At 37.3% G+C, this 23,104-nt stretch overlaps 1 protein-coding gene across 2 annotated transcripts in view; it reads right to left on the bottom strand.

Moving 5' to 3' along the window:
• Positions 1-9,417: 9,417 nt before the first annotated feature.
• HTR1F (5-hydroxytryptamine receptor 1F) overlaps positions 9,418-23,104 on the bottom strand; it is a 142,928-nt gene continuing 129,241 nt past the window's right edge. The window contains exons 2-3 of one of the 2 annotated variants that reach the window (XM_027552542.1): positions 19,654-19,835; positions 9,418-11,468 (exon numbers count right to left, since the gene is read on the bottom strand). In XM_027552542.1, the coding sequence (XP_027408343.1) occupies positions 10,329-11,429 (1,101 nt within the window). In that variant the 5' untranslated portion in view covers positions 11,430-11,468; positions 19,654-19,835 and the 3' untranslated portion in view covers positions 9,418-10,328. The remainder of the gene's footprint in view (positions 11,469-19,653; positions 19,836-23,104) is intronic. The other variant, XM_027552621.1, reaches the window with a different exon arrangement.

Here is a 23,104-nt window from a genome sequence, read left to right as displayed (position 1 = left end):
AAAATCTAACACATACATACAATGTGATTACAGTCACAACTCTTCTTAGGAACTCAAAAATTAGAACTCATTGCAGTAATGAAGAAAATTCCTGTCCTTTTTCATTTGCTCTTGAATGTTATTTAGTAACAACACACCAGTAACTACTTTTTACTGATTTTTTTTTTTAATTCAAGAAAATAAAAGGAATTGTCTTCACGCTAAACAGAACTTTACAAATGATAATGTGAATTCTTTGAGCTAACCAAAGGACCAGAAGTGAACTTATTGTAGGTTATATTGTCAAATAAAGGAGACTCGTTTTATAGCTCAGTCTTCCATAAACACTTTTATGTTTTATGTTTACTTCCATAAACATAAAAACATTTGAACACTTAAAATCTACCTCTGCTTCATATTTTTACTCTTCCTTTATAGTTTTTAAATAGAATACTATAGGATGTTCTGAAATGATAAAGTGAAAGCCAACACATTATTTGAAGGATATGGTTTATTTCACATTTTACTATGTTTTGGAGCTAAGCAACATCAAATTCCAGAATATATTTCTTTTTATTACCCTTTAATAGCAACAAACTGAGCAGACTTTCATATTTCATAGACTTCAGAATTCATGTTTGAACATTTTCTATAGTTTGGGCAATTGCTATTAAAACTGTTAAATGTAAGTGGTTTTCATGATTTTTTTTGTGTTTTACTAAAGAATAACCTTTATATATTATTTTTCATCATGGGAAGATTTGAGAAAAACACATTTAAAGTTTTGGCTCAGATTTAACAGTATACATATACAATTCTAGTTCATTGATTACTCAGTGGAAAATACAAACATAAGAAGCCAATTATCCAACTTGAGCCACTAGATGTTTTGCTTATGACATACTATAAGAACAGGGAAAAGGACAGAAGATTCCTAAAGCATACATGCATTTATAATTGGAGTTATTTTTATGTAAGTATGGCAAGTAGAATAGATAGTATTTAAACTTTAAGATTAATAGGAAGATACAACAGAAAAGAAAATCAAGCTTAAAGTTATTGCTGGGTTGGAGTTCTATACTTTGAAAAGTCAGCATAAATGAAAATAGACAAAAATATGAACTCACAATTCACCTTTTATTCCCTTTTTTGGAGTATGTAACTAGAACCTGAGTTTGTGGATGAAGATGGACCCTTGGAGAACAAGGGAAGTTCAGTCGGGCATCCAATGAGTTAATACACTGTGTTCTCCTCCATTGGAGTTGATTCTCAGGGACTTGCTGTAGAGCTGGGCAGTTTTAAAGATTTGACATTTCTGTGTCTAGTCAGCCTAAAAGTGCCTGTACCATAATAATATGGGATAGTGAGGTGCATACAGGCCCCAATTACTTATTATCTCTTTTAAGATGCCTGGGATAAGTGAAACTGTTAAGAAATGTTTCTCTGGCTTTTAAAAATATACAGTGTCATTTCCAGAATTCCCAGGAAGTAAGAACTATTCCTTTTGAACTGAAGAACATACTGCATCTTCTACTTCACTGCAGAGATATTTCCTACTCTAAAATGCCATCCTCTTTTCATTCACATACACATTTTGGAGCAGAAGGGGCCTGAGGCTGGGCAAGGAGTAGGAAGAGGACATATTCACATCAGGTGGGCAGGAAACCAATAGCTGAGTTTTAATATGACTAAGTGTATTTATTTATATATGTTTTAGAATAGCAGTTAAAATACTGTCTTTAAAATTTTAGTTTAAAAAGTTTAAGCATTTTTATATAGTGCATATATGGTTTACAATGTATAATTACCAAACAGCAAATTTTTCATAATGCATAGATATTGCCAAAATTTAATGTTCTATGAATTTCATGTCTTTCATGATCAGTAAGATACTCTCTAATCATTGAAAAACAAGAACTAGCTTTCTATTTCTAGCAAAACACACATTACTTCTCAGTTTCTTTTTTGATAATAAGTGACTGGTATTCCTTTTTATTAAATTTAGGAATAAAGATAAATCAACTGTGAAAACTTCTAGTTACTAGGACACAGTGGGATGTACCCGGCCCACTTAGAGAAGGAGATCAGTATTCGAAAATATTTGTCGTTAAGTATGGAAGGAATATAAAGAAATAAACATATGTCCCTTAAGTAACTTGCATTACTCTTTTTAGTTGGTATAAATACCAAACACTAATGAAGAAATTAATGATATGAAAAACAAATAAGGAATTATTGAAGACCATATTGTGTCCTTACAGTATTGAAAAGGAGTACAAATTTAGTTTCACAGAGGAAGTGGAATTTAATCTGTGCTCTGAAATATAAATTGCATCAGTGGGGGAGATGGAGGGCACTTCATTTGGGAAGGAAAAAATACTGAGAGCAATTGAGAGGAGAATGAGCAAGACACACTGAGAACACAGTGAAGAGAAGGACCAGGTGGAGAAGACAGCACATGTTGGGGTGAGAGAAGATAATAGGGAATAAGGTCCTCTAGAGAGTGGTTATCTTTTGTTAGTAATATTAAGGCCCTAGTACTAGGACCAAGCCACAGAGTCTAATGCAATGTAATAAGCAATAGGGAGACATTACTGAATAGTTGCCTTAAATTTAATATTTTTATATAAATTAGTAGTGTTTTTTCTTACAGTCAAAAAAATTTAAGCCTCCAGTCTTATTTTCATCAACTTAAAAGCTCTCATTTCAGAAGACTAGTTCTCATGTCAAATGCTGTCTTCAAATAAGCAAACCCTTTAGTAGTTAAAGGATTAAATTAAACCCCTAATCCTGAAACATACGGGAAATCACCTTGAATATATCAATAGAAGAAATCCATGCTGGAATAATTGCAGTTCTGATTTCAATAGCATAGGATTGTATTGTATCCTTCAAGAAAGCTAACCAGGTTTCCATAGTGCCAGACTTTAGTAATAGGGATGGCAGGGTACAGCAAGGAAGAGACTGCTCACTGCCCAGCAGGGCGACTTTCCTGTAGCTGCAGATGGGGTTGTTGAGAGTTATTGCTCTACTAAGGACAGAGTGCCCAGGGAGAGCCAGAAGCAGGAAACCCATCAGTTACTCACTTCTCTCCAGATACAGACGAAGCAGTGCATAATCCAGAACACCAGGTTCCCTGTGGTGTGCTCTGACTCATTCCAGACCTACCATAGAGAATAATGATAATTCTAATTTATGTTTTGTGGCCCATTAGTGTTGGGTGTTTGCTTTAGCTCTACTTCCTTAGTCTTTCAACTCAAATTTGAGGCAAGCAGTATAGATAAAACTTGCTCGACATCAAGTCAATGATTAGCAGAATCAGGACTCCCTTTAGACTTTTCTGATTTCAAATCTGGGTGGCTCAGCGGTAAAGAATCCACTTGCAATGCAGGAGACCCAGGAGAGACACAGGTTTGATCTCTGGGTCAGGAAGATACCCTGGAGGAGGAAATGGCTATCCACTCCAGTATTCTTGCTGGGAAATTTAGAGACTATTTGACTCCTTTAAATTGTTATTTCCTATGTGATGAAAAGCTTCCATTCTTTGTCGTAGAAAATTTAAATAATATACTGATAAATAATTTGTTTAATTGAGTGCTTTAGAATCCACTTAGCAATGCTGGTTTTCAATTCTGTTCAGTTTTGCATTAGGCACTTTTCATATAGTAGCAATTCTGACTGGACCTAACAAAATGGTGGCAAAATTTCATTTTCAATTCTAAATGTGTGTGTGTGTGTGTGCATGCACGCACGTGTGCGTGTGTGTGCTTAGTCATGCCTGACTCTTCGTGACCCCATGGACTGCAGCCTGCCAGACTCCTCTGTCCGTGGAATTTTCTAGGCAAGAATACTAGAGTGGGATGCCATTTCCTCCTCCAGGGGAATCTTCCTGACCCAGGGATCAAGCCTGCCTCTCTTGTCTCCTCCACTGACAGATGGGTTCTTTACCACTGTGCCACCTGGGAAGCCCCCAGTCACTGTAACTGTGTATGTATGTGTGTGCTCAGTCGTTTCCAACTCTTTGCGACCCTATGGACTGGAGCCTGCCAGGCTCCTCTGTCCATGGGATTCTTCAGGCAAGAATACTGTAGTGGGTTACCATGCCCTCCTCCAGGGGATCTTCCTTACCCAGGGATTGAACCCACATCTCTTATGTCTTCTGTATTGACAGGTGGGTTCCTTCCCACTAGTGCCACCAACTATACCCTATAAAATACTTAACTAGCTAGCTGGGAGCTTTCAAGCAATGGTCTCTGAAAAAGCTCCTAGCTCCATCTTCATTAGAATAGCTGGAAAACCCTGCTAAAACTCAGATTCTGGGTCTCCATTCAGAACTCACCAACTGAGAATCTTTGGAATCTGCTTTTGTAGCCAGCATCTCAGGTGATTCTTCTGCATACTGGTTTTTAAAATCTCAAATTTAAAGGACTCCTCTTTCGGCTAAAACTCAACCCTCCTTTCTCTTTCAAGTTTAGTAGTGTGCTGTGCTAAGAAAATTATTATTTTTTTCCAGGTTCAGTCCTTCTTGAAGAAGTGAACTGAAGTGAAAGTCGCTCAGTCGTGTCTGACTCTTTGTGACCCCATGGACTATACAGTCCATGGAATTCTTCAGGCCAGAATCCTGGAGTGGGGAGCCTTTCCCTTCTCCAGGTGATCTTCCCAACCCAGGGATCGAACCCAGGTCTTCTGCATTGCGGGTAGATTCTTTACCAACAGAGCCACAGGGGAAGCCCTCAGTCCTTCTTAACATCTGCAAAATCACACACACTCACTACTAGGGTCCCAGATCCACTCAAATCCTAGCCAGGCCAACTAACACAAAGAAGAAATTTTCAATGTGTGTGTGTATGGGGGGATGTGGATGAGTAAAATTTTATTAATAAGAGTTGGGACAGGGAAAACTCAAAGGCAGCAAGACCTAGCAATATAATGCAATTATAATTATATAACAATTAATGATGCAACATATGAAATATAATGATATAGTAAATTATAATGTTAGGAATGAATGTTAATTACATATGATTTAGGATTATTAACAGGATATAATGAAAAGTTTATTGGAGGGCATAAGAAAAAAGACATAACAAGTTTTGCTGTATCTTCATAAACCAGTAAGATCATTTTACTGTCCTTGCAGACCTAGAAACACTCCATGATAGAAATCGGAACTATGACTAAACTTGAACTTTACTGAAAGGCTAGTTTGACAAAATTTATTTTTAATCAAAATAATATGATACATTTTTTCCTCAGAATTTATCATTTCTGGACTAATCAGGGAGTGCAAATTCTTTGAAAAAATTTTATCTTTCTCAGGCAGATTTCAAGTACTATCATGTTTTATGAAGATTTATTATGATGTTGGAAAATATTTCTCTCAACAAGTTTCTCATTTAAATGATAGAGGAAAGCATATTGATTCACAATACCATGAAATTATCACAGTGCTGTAAGAAAATATTACTTTATTCAAGATAGAAATATTAACTTGCCTTTGGAACTACTGTCTGGCAAAATAAAGGTCTAAATATAATCACTTTAGTTATTAGGAGGGTATTAGAAACACATTTTCTAAAACAGTTTCATGTGGACACGTTTTTAATTGAGCAGGATTATTTTTGAAGGACTTTAAAATATATTAAGGAAAAATCCTTCAAGTTTCCTTTCTACTGCAATACAGTAAACTTGATTTTCTGACCACAAGTCAAAAAAGGTCTTGTGTAAATTCATGAAGAAGCTGTTCACTCCGTGAGGTAGAGGAAAGCATGTCAGATCAGATCAGATCAGTCGCTCAGTCCTGTCCGACTCTTTGCGATCCCATGAATCGCAGCACTCCAGGCCTCCCTGTCTATCACCAACTCCCGGAGTTCACTCAGACTCACATCCATCGAGTCAGTGATGCCATCCAGCCATCTCATCCTCTGTCGTCCCCTTCTCCTCCTGCCCCCAATCCCTCCCAGCATCAGGGTCTTTTCCAATGAATCAACTCTTCACATGAGGTGGCCAAAGTACTGGAGTTTCAGCTTTAGCATCATTCCTTCCAAAGAAATCCCAGGGCTGATCTCCTTCAGAATGGACTGCTTGGATCTCCTTGCAGTCCAAGGGACTCTCAAGAGTCTTCTCCAACACCACAGTTCAAAAGCATCAATTCTTCGGCGCTCAGCCTTCTTCACAGTCCAACTCTCACATCCATACATGACCACAGGAAAAACCATAGCCTTGACTAGACGGACCTTTGTTGGCAAAGTAATGTCTCTGCTTTTCAATATGCTGTCTAGGTTGGTCATAACTTTCCTTCCAAGGAGTAAGCGTCTTTTAATTTCATGGCTGCAGTCACCATCTGTAGTGATTTTGGAGCCCAGAAAAATAAAGTCTGACACTGTTTGCACTGCTTCCCCATCTATTTCCTGAAGCAAATAACCACTCCCACTTTCATGATATTTGCTGGAGCAAATGTCCTAGTAACTGGTTTCCAGTTTTTCTCTATTTCTTTTTGACATGAAACTCTTGATACAGAGTTTAAGAGTTGAACTCTTAAGATTGAGCCTGTGAATATGGGGATTATGCTTTACAAAGGAACTTTAAAATTTGGAAAGGCTAGAAAAATTTGAAAGTGAGTCCAAAAGCAGCTTTTTTCACTGGGAAACAGGAAACTAGCATAACCTAGAGCACAGGGAGGGGTTTGAGGTAGGAGTGGAGGTGAATCGAGTTCACCAGGAAAAGGAAAAGAAGATTGTTTTTAGAGATTCAAAATGGAAATGCATCCTATACAGGAGCTGACCCATCAACTACTAGTACCTGGATAAACTGTTTACGCTATGGATTTGACTCTGAGTAGCGGTGGGGGTGGAGGCATCTACTGTGAAACAAAACAAACAATTAAGGAGGAGGGACACAAATTCTCATACCAACCCTCTAAAACAGACCATATTTCATAAACGGAAGTGAACTTTCAAACATGATTTGTACATGGCTATGCCAAATGGTTGGGCTGAATTTAGTACTCTGTAGCTTGGCTTCCTATGTTTCTTTGGTGTTTTGACCTTGCCATTTACACATCCTTCATTTGAAAATATTTAGAAGATATTAGATATTTGGAAATATTAAATAATTAGAACGAAAACAAATCCTCCACTTACTTTTCTGGTACTGATATATTTAAAATTGTAGCAGGAACTTAACCTTCATTAGCTCATATTTAACCATTTTCCGTGATATTTATTGGGCTTCCCAGGAGCACTAGTGGTAAAGAACCCACCCGCCAAGGCAGGAAACATAAGAGATAGGGGTTCAATCCCTGGGTCAATATTATTTTCCTCTACCTTATAGTTAAGTGTATGCATTATTATATCATTACATTTGTTGTGGGTGTGAAAATTAATTTTCTTCAGGAGAAATCATCAGCTTTTAGTATCTTGGAAAATTTTCATTGAGAGAATAAATCCTAGGTATTCAGAGAAGCATATTATGTTATATGCAATCTGTTCTTCATACAATTTTTTAAAGTGCAAATTATAGGTTATTAGCCCCTACATACCTACCGTTTAAAGACACTAAAGAGAAATCACTCATATTAGTTTATGAGGAATGGCATGATGTACATCTTCATGTGGGGGAAACATGTAGATGGAATAATTACTGTAACGTGTTGTGATCCCCTTGGAATAAAAAAATGCTTCAAACACATAGAAATAAACTTCTAACTCCCTGTTACTTAGAATACTATTTTCCTAGATTTGAGCTTTAGTTCAACTCAGAGAAGGTAGTACATGCATATAGGTGAGCCTCACCCTGCTTGAAAATTCAACCTTTGGGTTGATGGGCTATATCTCTTAGAATTCTCTAATACTAATATACAAATTTTTGAGGTGGGTGTAAATAAATTAACAGATTATTTTAGCTTTAGCAAGGTCTTTGGATAAATAAATAACAGAATCAAATTTTGGTGAGAAGGAGAAAAAGAAATAGGCAGAGAATGACAGGATCTCAATCAGGCTTTGACTGTCAACACAACACACTGGGAAATAAAGAGAAAAGGATAAAAGAGGCGTCAAGAGCTTTAGATAAATCTCATCTGCTTGTTAGTTTGGGCTGGGCCAGACTGCTCAGAAGGCACCTGTGGGCTTTCACATGTCTGTGTGTGCCTGGTTGTACCCAAAAGAGAAGTCGTCACTGCACTAATAGGCCCTTCTCGTGAGTTCCTCATTTCTGTTGAGAACAAGTTATCTCAGTGACTCATGTCTGTCTGTCTGTCCATCTGCTTATTAACATGTTTGCTGTAGATTCTGCCTCCATAATATCTCTCTTCTGTTTCTTCCTTTATGTTCCCCAATGTCAGAATCAAGGTCAGGACGTTATCACCTCTTGTCCACAAGAATGATTGCTTTCTAACAAAGTTATTATGTACTCTCTCTGCTTTAATCATTCAGATTTTTTTTTTAGAATTGCTTTAAACTTGTAATATTTCTGCTAAAAAGCATGAGTGACCACTCACTAACAGAGAGCAACCAAACTGACTGTAGACTTTTTCTAACATTCAAAATCAGTCACAGTAATGACCAATTTCTCTTTTAATCTCTTCTGCATTCTAAGTAGCTGCCAAACTCATTGTTATTTTATGAGCATGTCCCACTAAATACTTCCAGGATGCAGTCTGAAATCTTGATCTTGCCACCACTTGAAGTATGCTCTTCCATATCTTGTGCTCAAATGTTGTTTCTTTGATATTCGTTTTGGATAAATTCTTTATAAAACTTTCCTGATTTTTCTCAACCAGATGCAGTTTTTCCTTTGAGTTATCATAAAAATATAAACAACTTCCATGCCAATCTTTTTCTTTTCTATTATAGTGTCATTTTTTAGTTTCACTTTTTAGATTGTAAACATTTTAAAGCAAGAAATAGTGTATTATTTCCTGTATGTTCTATATAGTACATCTCAATGCCTTATACAAAATTAAAATTCTGTAAATACTTATTAGATTGAGAGTAATGTGTCATTGATACATAAAAAAAACTGTGTACTCTGAATCACATGACTGGGAAAGAATATTTACAATTTACCTAAAGGTGCACCTTAGAACAAAAGGGAATGTATTATTGTTTTCAAATTATTTTGCTTGATGGTAGATTAAAAGGTAGCATATAACCATGATGGTTCAAATGAAATGAAATCTTCTCAGAAGCATGGTTCTTTTGTTTTCAAATCCCTGTATAAATATGGTAGATAAACTTATGAAATTGCTTTGGCTCACTGAACTTGTGAAGTGGACTAATTAGGAGATGTATACATTTAGTATTTAATTAGTATAATGTGAATCTTTGCTTGTTCATTTCTATCAACTGGAAAACTATAGAGAATTTTTTGAAGTCAGTGCAAAGTTCTAAGAATTTCTATCACATTCTCTCTAACAAAAAGGAAATATCTGCTAAAGTGCAAAGTTCCATAGACATTTTAGTTGGCAGCTGAGCTTATTAACATTGACAGAAATGAAATAGGTCATATTTTAAAAAAGACAGGCATATAATATCTATGGCAAGTAATGTAGGGTACTAAGTGCCTTCAATCTGATTCCTAAACATGACAAACTTAGAACATCTCCCCCTTGACCCTCGCTGAGTTATTTCTACTAAAGTTAAGGCTTTGATTTCAAATGTTGATAATGTATGATTAAGGAAATATTCTTCTAGGTGTTCATATTAAACAAAAAGAATATGTTAAATATTCAGAGTTCAATATCCAGAATTATTCTGCAGTACCTAACTCATTTTATGATTACTCTTTACTATCTAAATACAAACAGTATCAACCTCTGACTTTCACATCTCCTCCTGTCACACTAAGTCTTTTTTAGCTCTCCCTTACCTCTTTTGCCCAGGGTAAGATGGAGAGGGGACAAGGGTTAGGTAGGAGAAATGTGTGCTTTGTGGTGAATTTAATCTTTTCTATAAAATAATAGGATCATATAATAAAGCAATAGGATTATATAGAAATTATGGATGGAGGTATGTTGTTAATAGAAAATTCTTCTATAATTGTTATAAGACATAAACCTGAAAAATCAGTTATTAATAATATATATTTTTCCAGTTAGCTTCTTAGGGACTTTGCATAGGCAAAATATTGTTTACAAACAATAAATTATATTCTAATTTCACATATTCTAGAACAATGGTCAAAAATGTCTTTAAATCAGTACATTTTATATGCATGTTGCTATTAAAATACATATTAATATCATCTTAGAAGCTTTAATTCCTTCTAAAAATTTAAATGCTTTATTTAACTTTCATTTAGTTACTTCTCCTCAATAGAATCCCAACCTTTTCATAATAAACTTCTTTGAACTAACATCGACATCGCACAAGTTTTTGGAATGCTTTCTTGAAGTCTTCATTAAAGATTGTATAAATCAGTGGGTTTATAAGGGAATTGAGATATCCAAGCCATGTCAAAAAATTTGACATTTCTTCAGAAATCTTACACTTTTCACAGACATTAACAACCAATTCTTTTACAAAGAAAGGAAGCCAACAGATTACAAATGCACCCAAGATTAATCCAAGGGTAGTGGCTGCTTTGCGTTCTCTTGTGCCTGAGATCTTTTGCCTTCTCCAAGATCTCTCATGCTTGAATTCAGACCTGGGACTTTTCACTGTGCTATGAATTTTATCAAAGTCCGTTGATGGATCAGATAAAGACTTTTCTAGCATGTACGGTGTGGAGACCAGTCTAGTGCTTTTCTCACCACTCTCCAAAAGGACTTGGCCATTCATTTCCTCCTTGGCAATCCTACTTGCTTGTCTCTTGTGGTATAACATCTTTGCTGCCTTATATATTTTGTAATAGAGGATCAAAATCAATGTTAATGGGATATAGAAAGCTCCAAATGTTGAGTAAATAGTGGAAATGATGTGGTCGTGTTTGATGATGCACTCATCCTCTTGACTAGTTCCTTGGTGCCTCCAGAATAGAGGAGGCATAGAGATAAAAATAGATATAATCCAAACTATGGTAATCATAATGCCAGCATGCTTGGGAGTCCTTTTCCTGGCATACTCAACAGCATCAGTGATTGCCCTGTACCGATCCAAAGCTATAGCAGACAGATGCAAGATGGAACATGTACAGCATGTAATGTCAACGCTCAGCCAGATGTCACAGACCACTTGTCCCATAATCCAACTCTCTCTCACAATATACACAATGCTGAAAGGCATCACCAGAACGGCTACAAGGAAATCTGTGACCGCAAGGGAGCAAATTAAGTAGTTGGCTGGGTGATGCAGCTTTCGGGTAACAATAATTGCAGCAATTACAAGTGAGTTAATGGTGGTTGTCATCAGTGCAAGCCCGGAGAGAATGAAGGACACCAGAATTTTGGATGGCATTCTGTTTAACAGTTCTTCTGAGGTCAAGTTTTGATCAGATGAATTCAAGAAATCCATTTTTTTGTTGTTTTAGAAGATTAATAGAGCTGTTGATATCTGTAACAGAAGAGGGGGAAAACAGTTCAGAGAAGGTTTCAAAGATTTTTCTCTTCCTTGCTGAATACTGTTTGTTCGTTTTTAAGTATACATGTACTCTTTCTCAGAATACTCTATGGATTTAAAAAATGGAGTTGAGCTTGCAATTTTCTTTTTCAATTAATTTAGGAAATCCAAAGGCAACAGTAACAAACAATAACTTTAAAAACGTTTCTTAAAATAGGGCTCAAATAAAACAATTTTTATGAGTCAATTAACCTATCAGTAAAATCTCTATTATAAAATTGTGTTTAAAATCTTTATTAATCTTAGGGGAGGAAAGGGTGAGATGTATGGAAAGAGTAACATGGAAACTTACATTACCATATGTAAAATAGATAGCCAATGAGAATTTGTTGTATGGCTCAGGAAACTCAAGCAGGGGCTCTATGTCAACCTAGGTGGGTGAGACAGGGAGGGAAATGGGAGGGAGGTTCAAAAGGGAGGGGATATGTGTATACTTATGGCTGATTCATGTTGAGGTTTGACAGAAAACAACAAAATTCTGTAAAGCAATTATCCTTCAATAAAAAAAATTTATTTTATTTATTTATTTATTTTTAAAATGTTATTTTATTTTTAAACTTTACATAATTGTATTAGTTTTGCCAAATATCAAAATGAATCTGCCACAGGTATACATGTGTTCCCCATCCTGAACCCTCCTCCCTCCTCCCTCCCCATACCATCCCTCTGGGTCGTCCCAGTGCACTAGCCCCAAGCATCCAGTATAATCTTTGTTAATCTTAGCTATGTTTTTCTCTTTGTCTACAGAAAAACTTTAAAAGCACATTTCATTAGTATATATTTGTGTACTATATAATGTAATATAAGAAAATATAATTTTAAAAGCAGTATTCAAAATCATAAGCAATTTTGTACTTAGCTCAAAGTTATGTTGAAAACATTGTCATTGGGCTTGTGGAGACTAAAGGAAGTTTCAGTGTATTTTATGTCAGGATATAAAGGTTATAAAAAAATAAAATAAGCAAGAATAAAATATTTTTAGTGTATCTCTGGCATTCCATGATCATTTTATGAAATTAGGAAAATTTCACAGTGTTTAGTAGCCTTTGTGGATATAAGAAGTTAATTTGATTTAAAGGGACAAAATAAAACTGATTGGAACCAAATAACCATACAATACTGCCCATTATTACAAGGACATATATGACCTAAAGAAAACACTGAACAAGGTGAACTTGCCAATAAGAAAAACTCATAATGGCATGCACTCTGAAATGGAAATTATTCTTTACAAGACCTTACTTATAACCTTATTTTTGAAAGGGAACCCTCCAAACTCAGCTTATAATTTTTACTTCAGTTCATGCTATTTAATTGCAAGTCAAATAAGAGCAATTAGAGTGTAATGAAATGAGATTAATCTTTTTTTTTGCATCAGCCCTTCTCTCTTTCTTTAACAATTCTTTGGTAACAAACCACATCTTTGGAAAAGACAGAGAAAAGATGGAAACCTCAAACTTTTTGTAGTTATAACTATTATTGTACCTCTATATTCCTTCTTTTTACTTTAAAATGGTTATGTTTCACTTATTGGAACTGATAGAACAATAATTCAAAATACTTGCTATTTTTACATCAAATGCTTCTTATGGAGTGTGTGTATGTATATATACATACTATAAAAACTTGGAGTGCATCATATTTTAATTTCCTACTTGTGTTTGAGTTACCAGTACTAAATTTAATTTCTCTTTTCTCATATTCATTGAATGTAGGTGCTGATGGCTTGCTCCTAAGCAAAGTGAATGGCAGAAGAAATCTGAATACCTACTACTCATAAAATAAATATTAATAGTTGTCAGTATGTAACTGAAAAAGAGTTGTATGTATATCTAAATTACTTATATCAACACTTAACCATTTGTAAAGGGCAACTGAGATAACTCCAGATAAAGAATGGAGGCTACTACCTCCTTAGAAATGCTAAACCAGTGGTTCTGGAATTTAGTTTGCCCCAGAGTCACCCTGAGGGCTTTTCAAACAGGAGTTATTGGGTCCCTCCCTCTGAGTTTGAGACTCAGTAAGTCTGGTGACTGCAGACATGAAATTAAAAGATGCCTCTCGTTGGAAGAAAAGCTATGACCAACCTAGACAGCATATTAAAAAGCAGAGACATTACTTTGCCAACAAGTTCCATCTAGTCAAAGCTATGGTTTTTCCAGTAGTCATGTATGGATGTGAGAGTTGGACAATAAAGAAAGCTGAGAGCTGAAGAATTGATGGTTTTGAACTGTGGTGTTGGAGAAGGCTCTTGAGAGCCTTTGGACTGCAAGGAGATCCAATCAGTCCATCCTAAAGGAAATCAGTCCTGAATATGCACTGGAAGGACGGATGCTAAAGCTGAAACTCCAATACTTTGGCCACCTGATGCGAAGAACGGACTAATTGGAAAAAACCCTGATGCTGGGAAAGATTGAAGGGAGGAGGAGAAAGGGACGACAGAGAATGAGATTGTTTGATGGCATCACCGACTCAATGGATATAAGTTTGAGCAAACTCCAGGAGCTGGTGATGGACAAGGAAGCCTGGTGTGCTGCAGTCCATGGGGTTGCAAAAGTTGGACACGACTGAACTGAACTGAAGGCTGGGACAGGCCCCTGAAATCTGCCTTAACAAGATCTCACAGGATCCTGATGCTATTGGTCCAAGGAATCAGGGTTCTGGGGGATAATTCATACGGTTGTTCCTCAGTGCTTTGATCCTTTCACCTCTATGAGTTCCTTTCTGTTGAGAGCAGCTCTGGCATTTCTGCTGTATAACTTTCTTAGCATCTCTCTTTCTTACATTCTTAATTTATTTCTTAGAGTTTCTCAAATAAATGATCTTTCTCTAGCTTTTCTTTTGACTATTTTGAATCCTGACTTCCTGCAGCTCTTGGACCCTCCGCCCTAGAACTGTTAACTCCCCTTCTCCGACATCATTCCTACTCTTTTCACCCTCTTATGAGAGTTACACCATATAATCATATGTCCTAGATCAGTTTTGCACTACAGGACCTGGTAAGTAATGATGTGCTAATCTATACCATCAGGATGTCCAAGAAAATCCTCGATGTGTGCTTTCAATTATCAGTGGACCTCACAGTCTTTAGTTTTTTCCCTGGAAACATCTTTAAGGGGTCAGTGGTCACAAGTGAATTGCTTACTCCAAAGCCAACTAGACATTAAAAACATGGTAGATTAGGGGACTCCCCTGGCGGTCCCGTTATTAAAACTGTGTTTTTAATGCAAGAGGTGCCAGTTTCATCCTTGGTCAGGGAACTAAAGTCTCACATGCTGTGTGGTGCAGCCAAAACTAATAATAATTTTAAAATTTAAAAAAAAAAACATGGTAGGTTAATTAATTTCTACACTTTCCAATCTCCCCATTCTTTCATCATAAAATCTGCACTATATAGTCAGTAAAAACCTAATTTTTTTCTTAATTGGTTAATTCCTTTGCAAAAGTGTTATTTAGTGTAATGAGAATTGATTTAAAAGTGCTGACATTTTTCCATATTATAGGTAAAAATAACTTTCCACTTTAATTCTCCTGATAAACAGTTCTGGCAAAAGAGCCTCTTCAAGAGATAATCCTGAAATTACATTTTGAATAGAGTATTAAACAAGAAAAACTGTTTGGAAATAGTTATGTGTGTTTCCATAATAAAACTTAATTCTGTAAGAAAATGGACCAGCTTAAAATTAAAGGTGAATTATTTGATAATTCACCTGATTTCTCTAAGCATCACACAGTAGTATTCAAATAGGCTCAATAAAATGGTACTTAATGCTAAGGAAAAAACTAAAATATGTCATATAAATTTTACTGATTATATAAGCATTTTTTCATTAAATTTAGAAAGTTAATTAATCTTATGATAATTGTTTTTGTAGAAAATAAAGAAAAGAGGGAAACAAATGCAGCCAATCACAATTGGGTTTCTTTTTGTCTTATTTTCTTTGCCACTTACAATTAGAATTTCAGCAAACCATCTACCTTCATTAATTAAGATACAACATCTGATCAGATTATTTCTTATTCCTCCCTTAACATTTTAAGTTCCCGCTGTGAATCGTTGTGGTACTAGGGACCACCTCTGGGTTACTGCACAGAGACTATATCATACATTTATTCTCAAAGTATATTCTGTATTTTGAATGTGTTCATTGGGAAATAGGATTATAAGTAGAGCCTGTAGTCTCACCATTTATGTGTAGCCTTTTTCATAATAACCAAGAAAACCTTCCCCAGGCTTTACTCTGAATGAATATCTGCTGATGTATTGATTCAGCCATATGATATATTTCACTTTTCTTTTCCAGTTCAGTTCAGTTCAGTCGCTCAGTCGTGTCCAACTCTTTGCGACCCCATGAACCGCAGCATGCCAGGCTTCCCTGTACATCACCAACTCCCGGAGTCCACCCAAACCCATATCCATCGAGTCGGTGATGTCATCCAGCCATCTCATCCTCTGTCGTCCCCTTTCCCTCCTGCCCCCAATCCTTCCCAGCATCAGGGTCTTTTCAAATGAGTCAGCTCTTCACATCAGGTGGCCAAAGTATTGGAGTTTCAGCTTCAACATCAGTCCTTCCAATGAACACCCAGGACTGATCTCCTTTAGGATGGACTGGTTGGATTTCCTTGCAGTCCAAGGGAATCTCAAGAGTCTTCTCCAACACCACAGTTGAAAAGCATCAATTCTTCTGTGCTCAGCTTTCATTACAATCCAACGCTTACATCCATACATGACTACTTGAAAAACCATAGCCTTGACTAGATGGACTTTTGCTGGCAAAGTAATATCTCTGCCTTTTAATATGCTGTCTAGGTTGGTCATAACTTTCCTTCCAAGAAGCAAGCATCTTTTAATTTCATGGCTGCTTCTCTGCTTACACATAGTTTTTTAAATCTAATGTTGATTTATATTCAGGTGTCTGCTTGATCCTGATGTCCAACTGTACTGTTCTCATTCAGGTTAAACTATAAGCTCATTACGGCATTGCTTAATTTATATTGTAAACAAATGGTGGGACTATACACAAATAATTTTAATAATAAGATTGTAGAGAGGCAAGAAAGCAAAATTTAATTCTATCAAAACCTCAAAAGAACCTACAACTTAGCTGCTCCAATTAGAATAATAATAACAGTAATATTTATCTTTTCTGAGTATTTACTTCTGTAGAGACTATGCTAAGTGGCTCCCAGTCCTGTGGCCACTGCTGAATTTTCCAATTTTTCTGGCATATTGAGTACAGCACTTTCATAGCATCATCTTTAAGGATTTGAAATAGATCAGCTGGAATTCCATCACCTCCACTAACTTTGTTTGTAGTGATGCACAAACACTAAGGCGTACTTAACTCTGCATTCCAGGATGTCTGGCTCTAGGTGAGGGATCACACCATCGGGGTTATCTGGGTCATGAAGATCTTTTTTGTATAGTTCCTCTGTGTATTCTTGCCACCTCTTCCTAATATCTTCTGCTTCTGTTAAGTCCATACCATTTCTGTCCTTTATTGTTCCCATCTTTGCATGAAATGCTCCCTTGGTATCTCTACTTTTCTTGAAGAGGTCTCCAGTTTTTCCCATTCTATTGCTTTCCTCTATTTCTTTGCACTGACCACTGAGGAAGGCTTTCTTATCTCTCCTTGTTATTATCTGGAACTCTGCATTTAGATGGGTATATGTTTCCTTTTCTTCCTTGCCTTTCACGTACTTCTCTTCTTTTCTCAGCTATCTGCAAGGCCTCCTCGGACAACCATTTGGCCTCTTTGAATTTCTTTTCTTGGGGATGGTTTTGGTCAATGCCTCCTATACAAACAAACCTTTGCCCATAGTTCTTCAGGCCCTTTGTCTATTAGATCTAATCCCTTGAATCTATTTGTCACTTCCACTGTATAATCATAAGGGATTTGATTTAGGTCATACCTGAATGGTCTAGTGGTTTTCCCTACTTTCCTCAATTTCAGTCTGAATTTTTTAATGAGCAGTTCATGATCTGAGCCACAGTCAGCTCCCAGTCTTGTTTTTGCTGACTGTATAGAGCTTCTCCATCTTTGGCTGCAAACAATATAATCAATCTGATTTCAGTTCTGACCATCTGGTGATGTCCATGTGTAGAGCCATCTCTTGTGTTGTTGGAAGAGGGTGCTTTCTATGACCAGTGTGTTCTCTTGGCAAAACTCTGCTAGCCTTTACCTTGCATCATTTTGTACTTCAAGGCCAAACTTGCCTGTTACTCCAGGTATCTCCTGACTTCTGACTTTTGCATTCCAATCCCCTATAATGAAAAGGACATCTTTTTTTTTTTTTTTTTTTTGGTGTTAGTTCTAGAAGGTCTTTTAGGTCTTCATAGAACTCTTCAACTTCAGCTTCTTATGCATTAGTGGTTGGGGCATAGACTTGGATTACTGCGATGAGAGCATTATAGAGGTATGTATAAAGTGTCCTAAAAATACTGGTGAGGAGGAACTAGTCATACCATGGTGAAACAGTGGAAATCTCCCCAGGCTGCGGGAAAAGTATGAGCAAAATAAATCCAGGATGTATTCAGACATGTCAATTAGTTGAATGTGGATACTGCAAGGGTATGTTAGAACCAAGGCTGGACGTTAGAGATGATAGTTAACTGAGGAAGACAATAAAAGGGCTGGGAAGATATGATAAGGACACTGGATTTTATTTTATATGCAATCAGAATATTTCAAAATGTTTAAGAAGCTAAGTGACAGGAGAAGATCTGCTTTGGCAGAGTGAGGTGCACAGGTAGGGTGATAGGGCTTGATGAGAGTGGAGCACCTGCTCTAGGGAGGAGGCATAATCAAGATTACAGAGCACTCGTCTAACTTTCTTGAGGCTTTCAATTTCTAAGTCAAAGATCTCTCAGTAAATGTCACATTTGACTTGAAAATATGTGGGTTATCTTCAAATATCTTTTGATATTGATTTCTAACATAAATCCACAGTTGTAAGAACACAGACTCTGTATAATTTCAATAACTTTAGACCATCACATTTTTACACCTGGTCTTATGTACCTGGATATGTTCCATTGTTTCCTAGTTTACAGTCTAATTGGTTCATAGTGCTTTTCAGATCTACTATATCCTTCTACTTCTCTGTATATTTCTTCTATTAATTTGTGAGAGTTTGATATTGAAACTCCAAGTAAAAATCTTAATTTATCTACTTAAAAAATAATGTACAGTGAAATGTACTATATGTAACTTTGTTCTATAATCTCCCAAGTCTCCTGTAAATGTGTCATCATATTTTCAAAATTAAAAAAAATTTTTAAAGGCAAAAAATTAAAAAAAAAGAGTTGAGAGTGTAAAAAAAAGATTATAGAACACTCTTAAGAATGTATGGTAGGTGAAATTAGGACCTTCATAAGGTCATTGGCATAAAATTGTCCTAGGTTTTGGTTATCCTTCAACAGTGCTCCACAATGATGGATTATATATCTCAGAGAAAAAATAAATTGACTTAGGATTTGGACCAGGAATTGGGATGCAAACTCTGGTCAAAGGCCAAGGGATGATGTTAGTGACAACGCTAGATCAAGCTAGTTTCAGAAAAGACAAGACCACAGAGGGCAATTCTGCACAGAAACAGATCAGGGTCTTAACTAATTTAAAGAGTAGGTTTAATTCAGGCTCAGGTAATGTGCAAGGATGAAAGAAAAGGAGAGATTGCAGATACTTTCAAAGCCTGAGACTGCACAGTTTCAAATGTAAGAAGTGATTCCAAGGCTAGGATATGGAAATAGTAAGAACTGCTCTAACTCCTTCAGACCAGTAAAGACTTGCTTACAGAGAGCCCTGTGGATCTGATTTTCACAAAAGCTTTATAGCACTTCTAAAGTCAGTGAAACATTACTCACATTTATGTGTATAAATTTTCTCTTCTATATTTCTTTATCACTGCCTGCTGGATTTGATCTCTAAGTCTCTTGAATTTTGGCTCCTGATATACTCTGCTCAGATTTGTCAGCTCATCTTCCTTCTTGGCATGAATACTCACTCCTTCCCCACCACATCTTGCTTCAACTCAAATCTGCCCATATTCAACTTGGGTGATGTACCTGCAAATTTCCAGATGTCTGGCCTAGTCTGACTCTTAGTCAGTACATTACCTTTTCTTTGTTTGTCTGCTGGATCCAATCACTCCTGTTTCTCTCATATTCAAAATACATTCACCTTCTTTCCTGGTCTCCCAAAACTCACAATCATGGCCCAGTCTCATGTTTTGCATGAGGTCAAGAAGCAGATGAGGCTCCTTGAAGCCACAGTGCCTCTTGATTCAGAGACCTGTGAACTAAAAAGACAAAGTTATCTGTTTCTCAATCCCCAATATAATGGTAAGTTAGGGACAGGATGACGGCAACAGACATTCCTTTTCAAAAAGACGAGGAAACTGGTGGCTCACAGTGGCCACTGATCTGAAATTCACCCGGAGAAGTCAGAGTACTCTACACTGAGGGTTAGAAATGCACCTTCATTAGGCCCACTTGGGCTATCTAATTCAATTCCCTAATCCACTGTACTCTGTGGATTTTAAATCTCCTCTCTGAGCCCTTAACTCTATTCTTGGAAAAGTCCTTTCTTTTCTATGAGAAACAGTCTGGATTTACAGTTAAATAGATTTCTTGGCTTGCTTTCTGCCTGTAGAAAATCTTTTCATTTCTATCTCTTTTTCCTTTGATCCAAGTTACTATTAAACTTCGTGTTTCCCTATGATTCTGCCCGGAAATCACTACAAGCCCCAACATGCCACATAAATAATTTTTCAAGACATTCTTCTCTGTACCTTGCACAGAGTGCGAGGGCTGTGGGATGACACTTAAGATTCTTAAGGTCTTTCTGTCTAGTGCTACTATGGAAATCTCTCTTAAATCTTTCAGAGCCTTATTAAAGGACTTTATAGTCAGATCCTTACTCTGCTTTACCCTTAGGCCATTTTTACTTTAAGAATCATTTGCTACCCAGAGATGTCAGTGGTAGGAAATAGCTTTGTTTTCTTATCTGCAAGCTTTGGCTCTTACATATTTCTTCTAAATTTTGCTTGCAAACTTTAATTTCTCTCTTCATTTATACACTATATTATACACAGATAAGAAACTGTCAATTGCCACTTTAAACATTCTGCCTGGAAATCCTCTTGGGCAGATGGACAAGTTCATGAATCACATTTTATCTTTCCTGGAGACTACACATCTACAATTTTTTTTGCTTGTTGCCCTCTTTCTAGTCTCTAAAACAGTTTCATCACCTCCTTTCTAGCCTCCACTAAAAGTTTGTTTGCCAACAGTCTCCTCACTCTTTTTTTAGTCTCTGCCTGTCAGCTGATCCCAAAGCCAATGTCATGTGTATCAATGCAGAGTTCACAAGAATGAAATGCCCTGGATTGTTGTCAATCTTGTATCGCTATGAGCTCCCAATCCCTGAAATGTAAAGAAATAGGGAACAACATTTCCCAGAATCCCCTTCTCTAAGGAGTCTGATTTTAGAGTTGGTAACAAAAGGAATTCCCGCAAGGTTTGGGAGGCAGAAGAAGAGGGGAGTTCATGATTCTCTGAAGGTGGCTGCAGCCAGATGAATGTGCAGACACTGACAGAAGCTTCTGTGTGCTCTTGGAAATAGTCATTGGGAGTTTTCTGATATTTTTGAGATCTAACAAGTTTCCAATGAACTCTTTGAGAACTACCTACTTTGCAGCTTTAGGCTAAGGTGCTTCATTGTCTGCTTCTTTAATTGTATTAAATTAAGATTTGACTTCCCTGACCTTTTCCCCTTACCTTTCCCAACATTAATGTAAATCCCAATATTTTCATTAAATTCCTTTCTTCCAGGAATATTTTGAGTGACTCTATTTCCCTGATCAGTTCTAGACTGATGCAACTACTTATTTTGCTAAGTGGTTATTGAAAACTAATAACTAAAGCAGGTTTAACAAAATCTTTAAAAATAATAAGAATATTTTCATTAAAACCATTAATGAGGGGAAGAGCTAAGATGGCGGAGGAGTAGGACGGGGAGAACACTTTCTCCCCCACAAATTCATCAAAAGAACATTTAAACGCCGAGTAAATTCCACAAAACAACTTCTGAATGCTGGCAGAGGACATCAAGCACCCAGAAAAGCAACCCAAGTCTTCGAAAGGAGGTAGGAAAAAAACATAAAAGACAAAAAAAGAGTCAAAAGAGGGAGGGATGGAGTTCCGTCTGGGGAAGGGAGTCTTAAAAAGAGCGAAGTTTCCAAACACCAGGAAACCTTCTCACTGCCGAATCTGTGCGGAGCCTTGGAAGCACAGAGGGCAACATAACAGGGAGGAAAAATAAATAAACAATTAAAACCCGCAGATTATGAGCCCTACGGTAACTCCCCCAGCGGAGAGGCAGCACAGACGCCTGCACACGCCATTAGCAAGGGGGGCTGGGCAGGGAGGCGCAGTGCAGGCTGCATCACTTAGAGTAAGAATCTGGCCTGAATACTCCGAGCACTATCTGAGCGAAATAATTTGGGCTAGCAAACCAGACTGTGGGATATCTACCACGCAAAAAGCCAGCCCTAACCTAAGACACCGCCAGGCCCGCGCACGGAACAAAGGACTGAACAGAGATAGCCGGCTTCAGACCGTCCCCCTCCGGTGACAGGCAACCAGAGCCAGAAGGGGGCAATCGCAGCCCCAGAGAGACATTATCTATAGAACTATAAGCAGGCTTCTTTGCTGACTAAGACTTCTTGGGGGTCTGGATGGTCAACATCCGCCTGAGAAGTGCGCCAGTTGTACACCTAGATAACCGAGTGGCAGGGAGGCATTAAGTCGTAGCAACCGCGCTCGCCAAACACCTCATCACCTGAGCTGCTTGGACCTGGGAAGGACACAAAACGCAGGCCCAACCAAGTCTGCACCTCTGAGGACTACCCGAGTGCCTGAACCTGAGCAGCTTGGACCTGGGAGGTGCAAGCAGTCCAGGGCCGGCCACGGATGGTTCCCGGCAGAGCAACCTAGAGCCTGAGTAGTGTGGGCAGGGAGGCTACACACTCCGTGAGTGGGGGCAGACACAGTGTGGCTGAAGCACTGTGAGCACACGCCAGTGTTATTTGTTTGCAGCATCCCTCCCTCCCCACAGTGTGACTGAAGTGAGCCTGAAAAAAAAAAAAGTGTTCTCCACCGTCCCCTTTGTGTTAGGGTGGAAACCAGACACTGAAGAGACCAGCAAACAGAAGCAGCTATAACAGAGGAAACCGCCTTGGAAGCTACAGGCAATAGATTAAAACCCTGTGGTTAGTACTGTCTACATAGGAAGGGGCCTACAGATCTTGAGAAATATAAGTCAGACCAAGGAACTAGCCGAAAATGAACTGAACCCACAATACCGACGACAAAACCAGAGAAAGTCCTGGATATATTTTTACTATTTTTACGATCTTTCTTTCTTTTTTAAATTAAAAAAAAATTTTTTAAGTCCTCTATTATTCCTTTAATTTTCACTTTTATAACCTACTATTACTTGGCAAAAAAAAAAAAAGACCCTATTTTTTTTTAAACCAAACTTCATATATATATATTTTATAATTTT

This window comes from Bos indicus x Bos taurus, chromosome 1 (genome assembly GCF_003369695.1).
Source record: "Bos indicus x Bos taurus breed Angus x Brahman F1 hybrid chromosome 1, Bos_hybrid_MaternalHap_v2.0, whole genome shotgun sequence".
Classification (NCBI taxonomy): domain Eukaryota; kingdom Metazoa; phylum Chordata; class Mammalia; order Artiodactyla; family Bovidae; genus Bos; species Bos indicus x Bos taurus.
The sequence above is the reverse complement of the archived record's forward strand: the minus strand, read 5'-3'. Positions and strand labels throughout refer to the sequence as shown.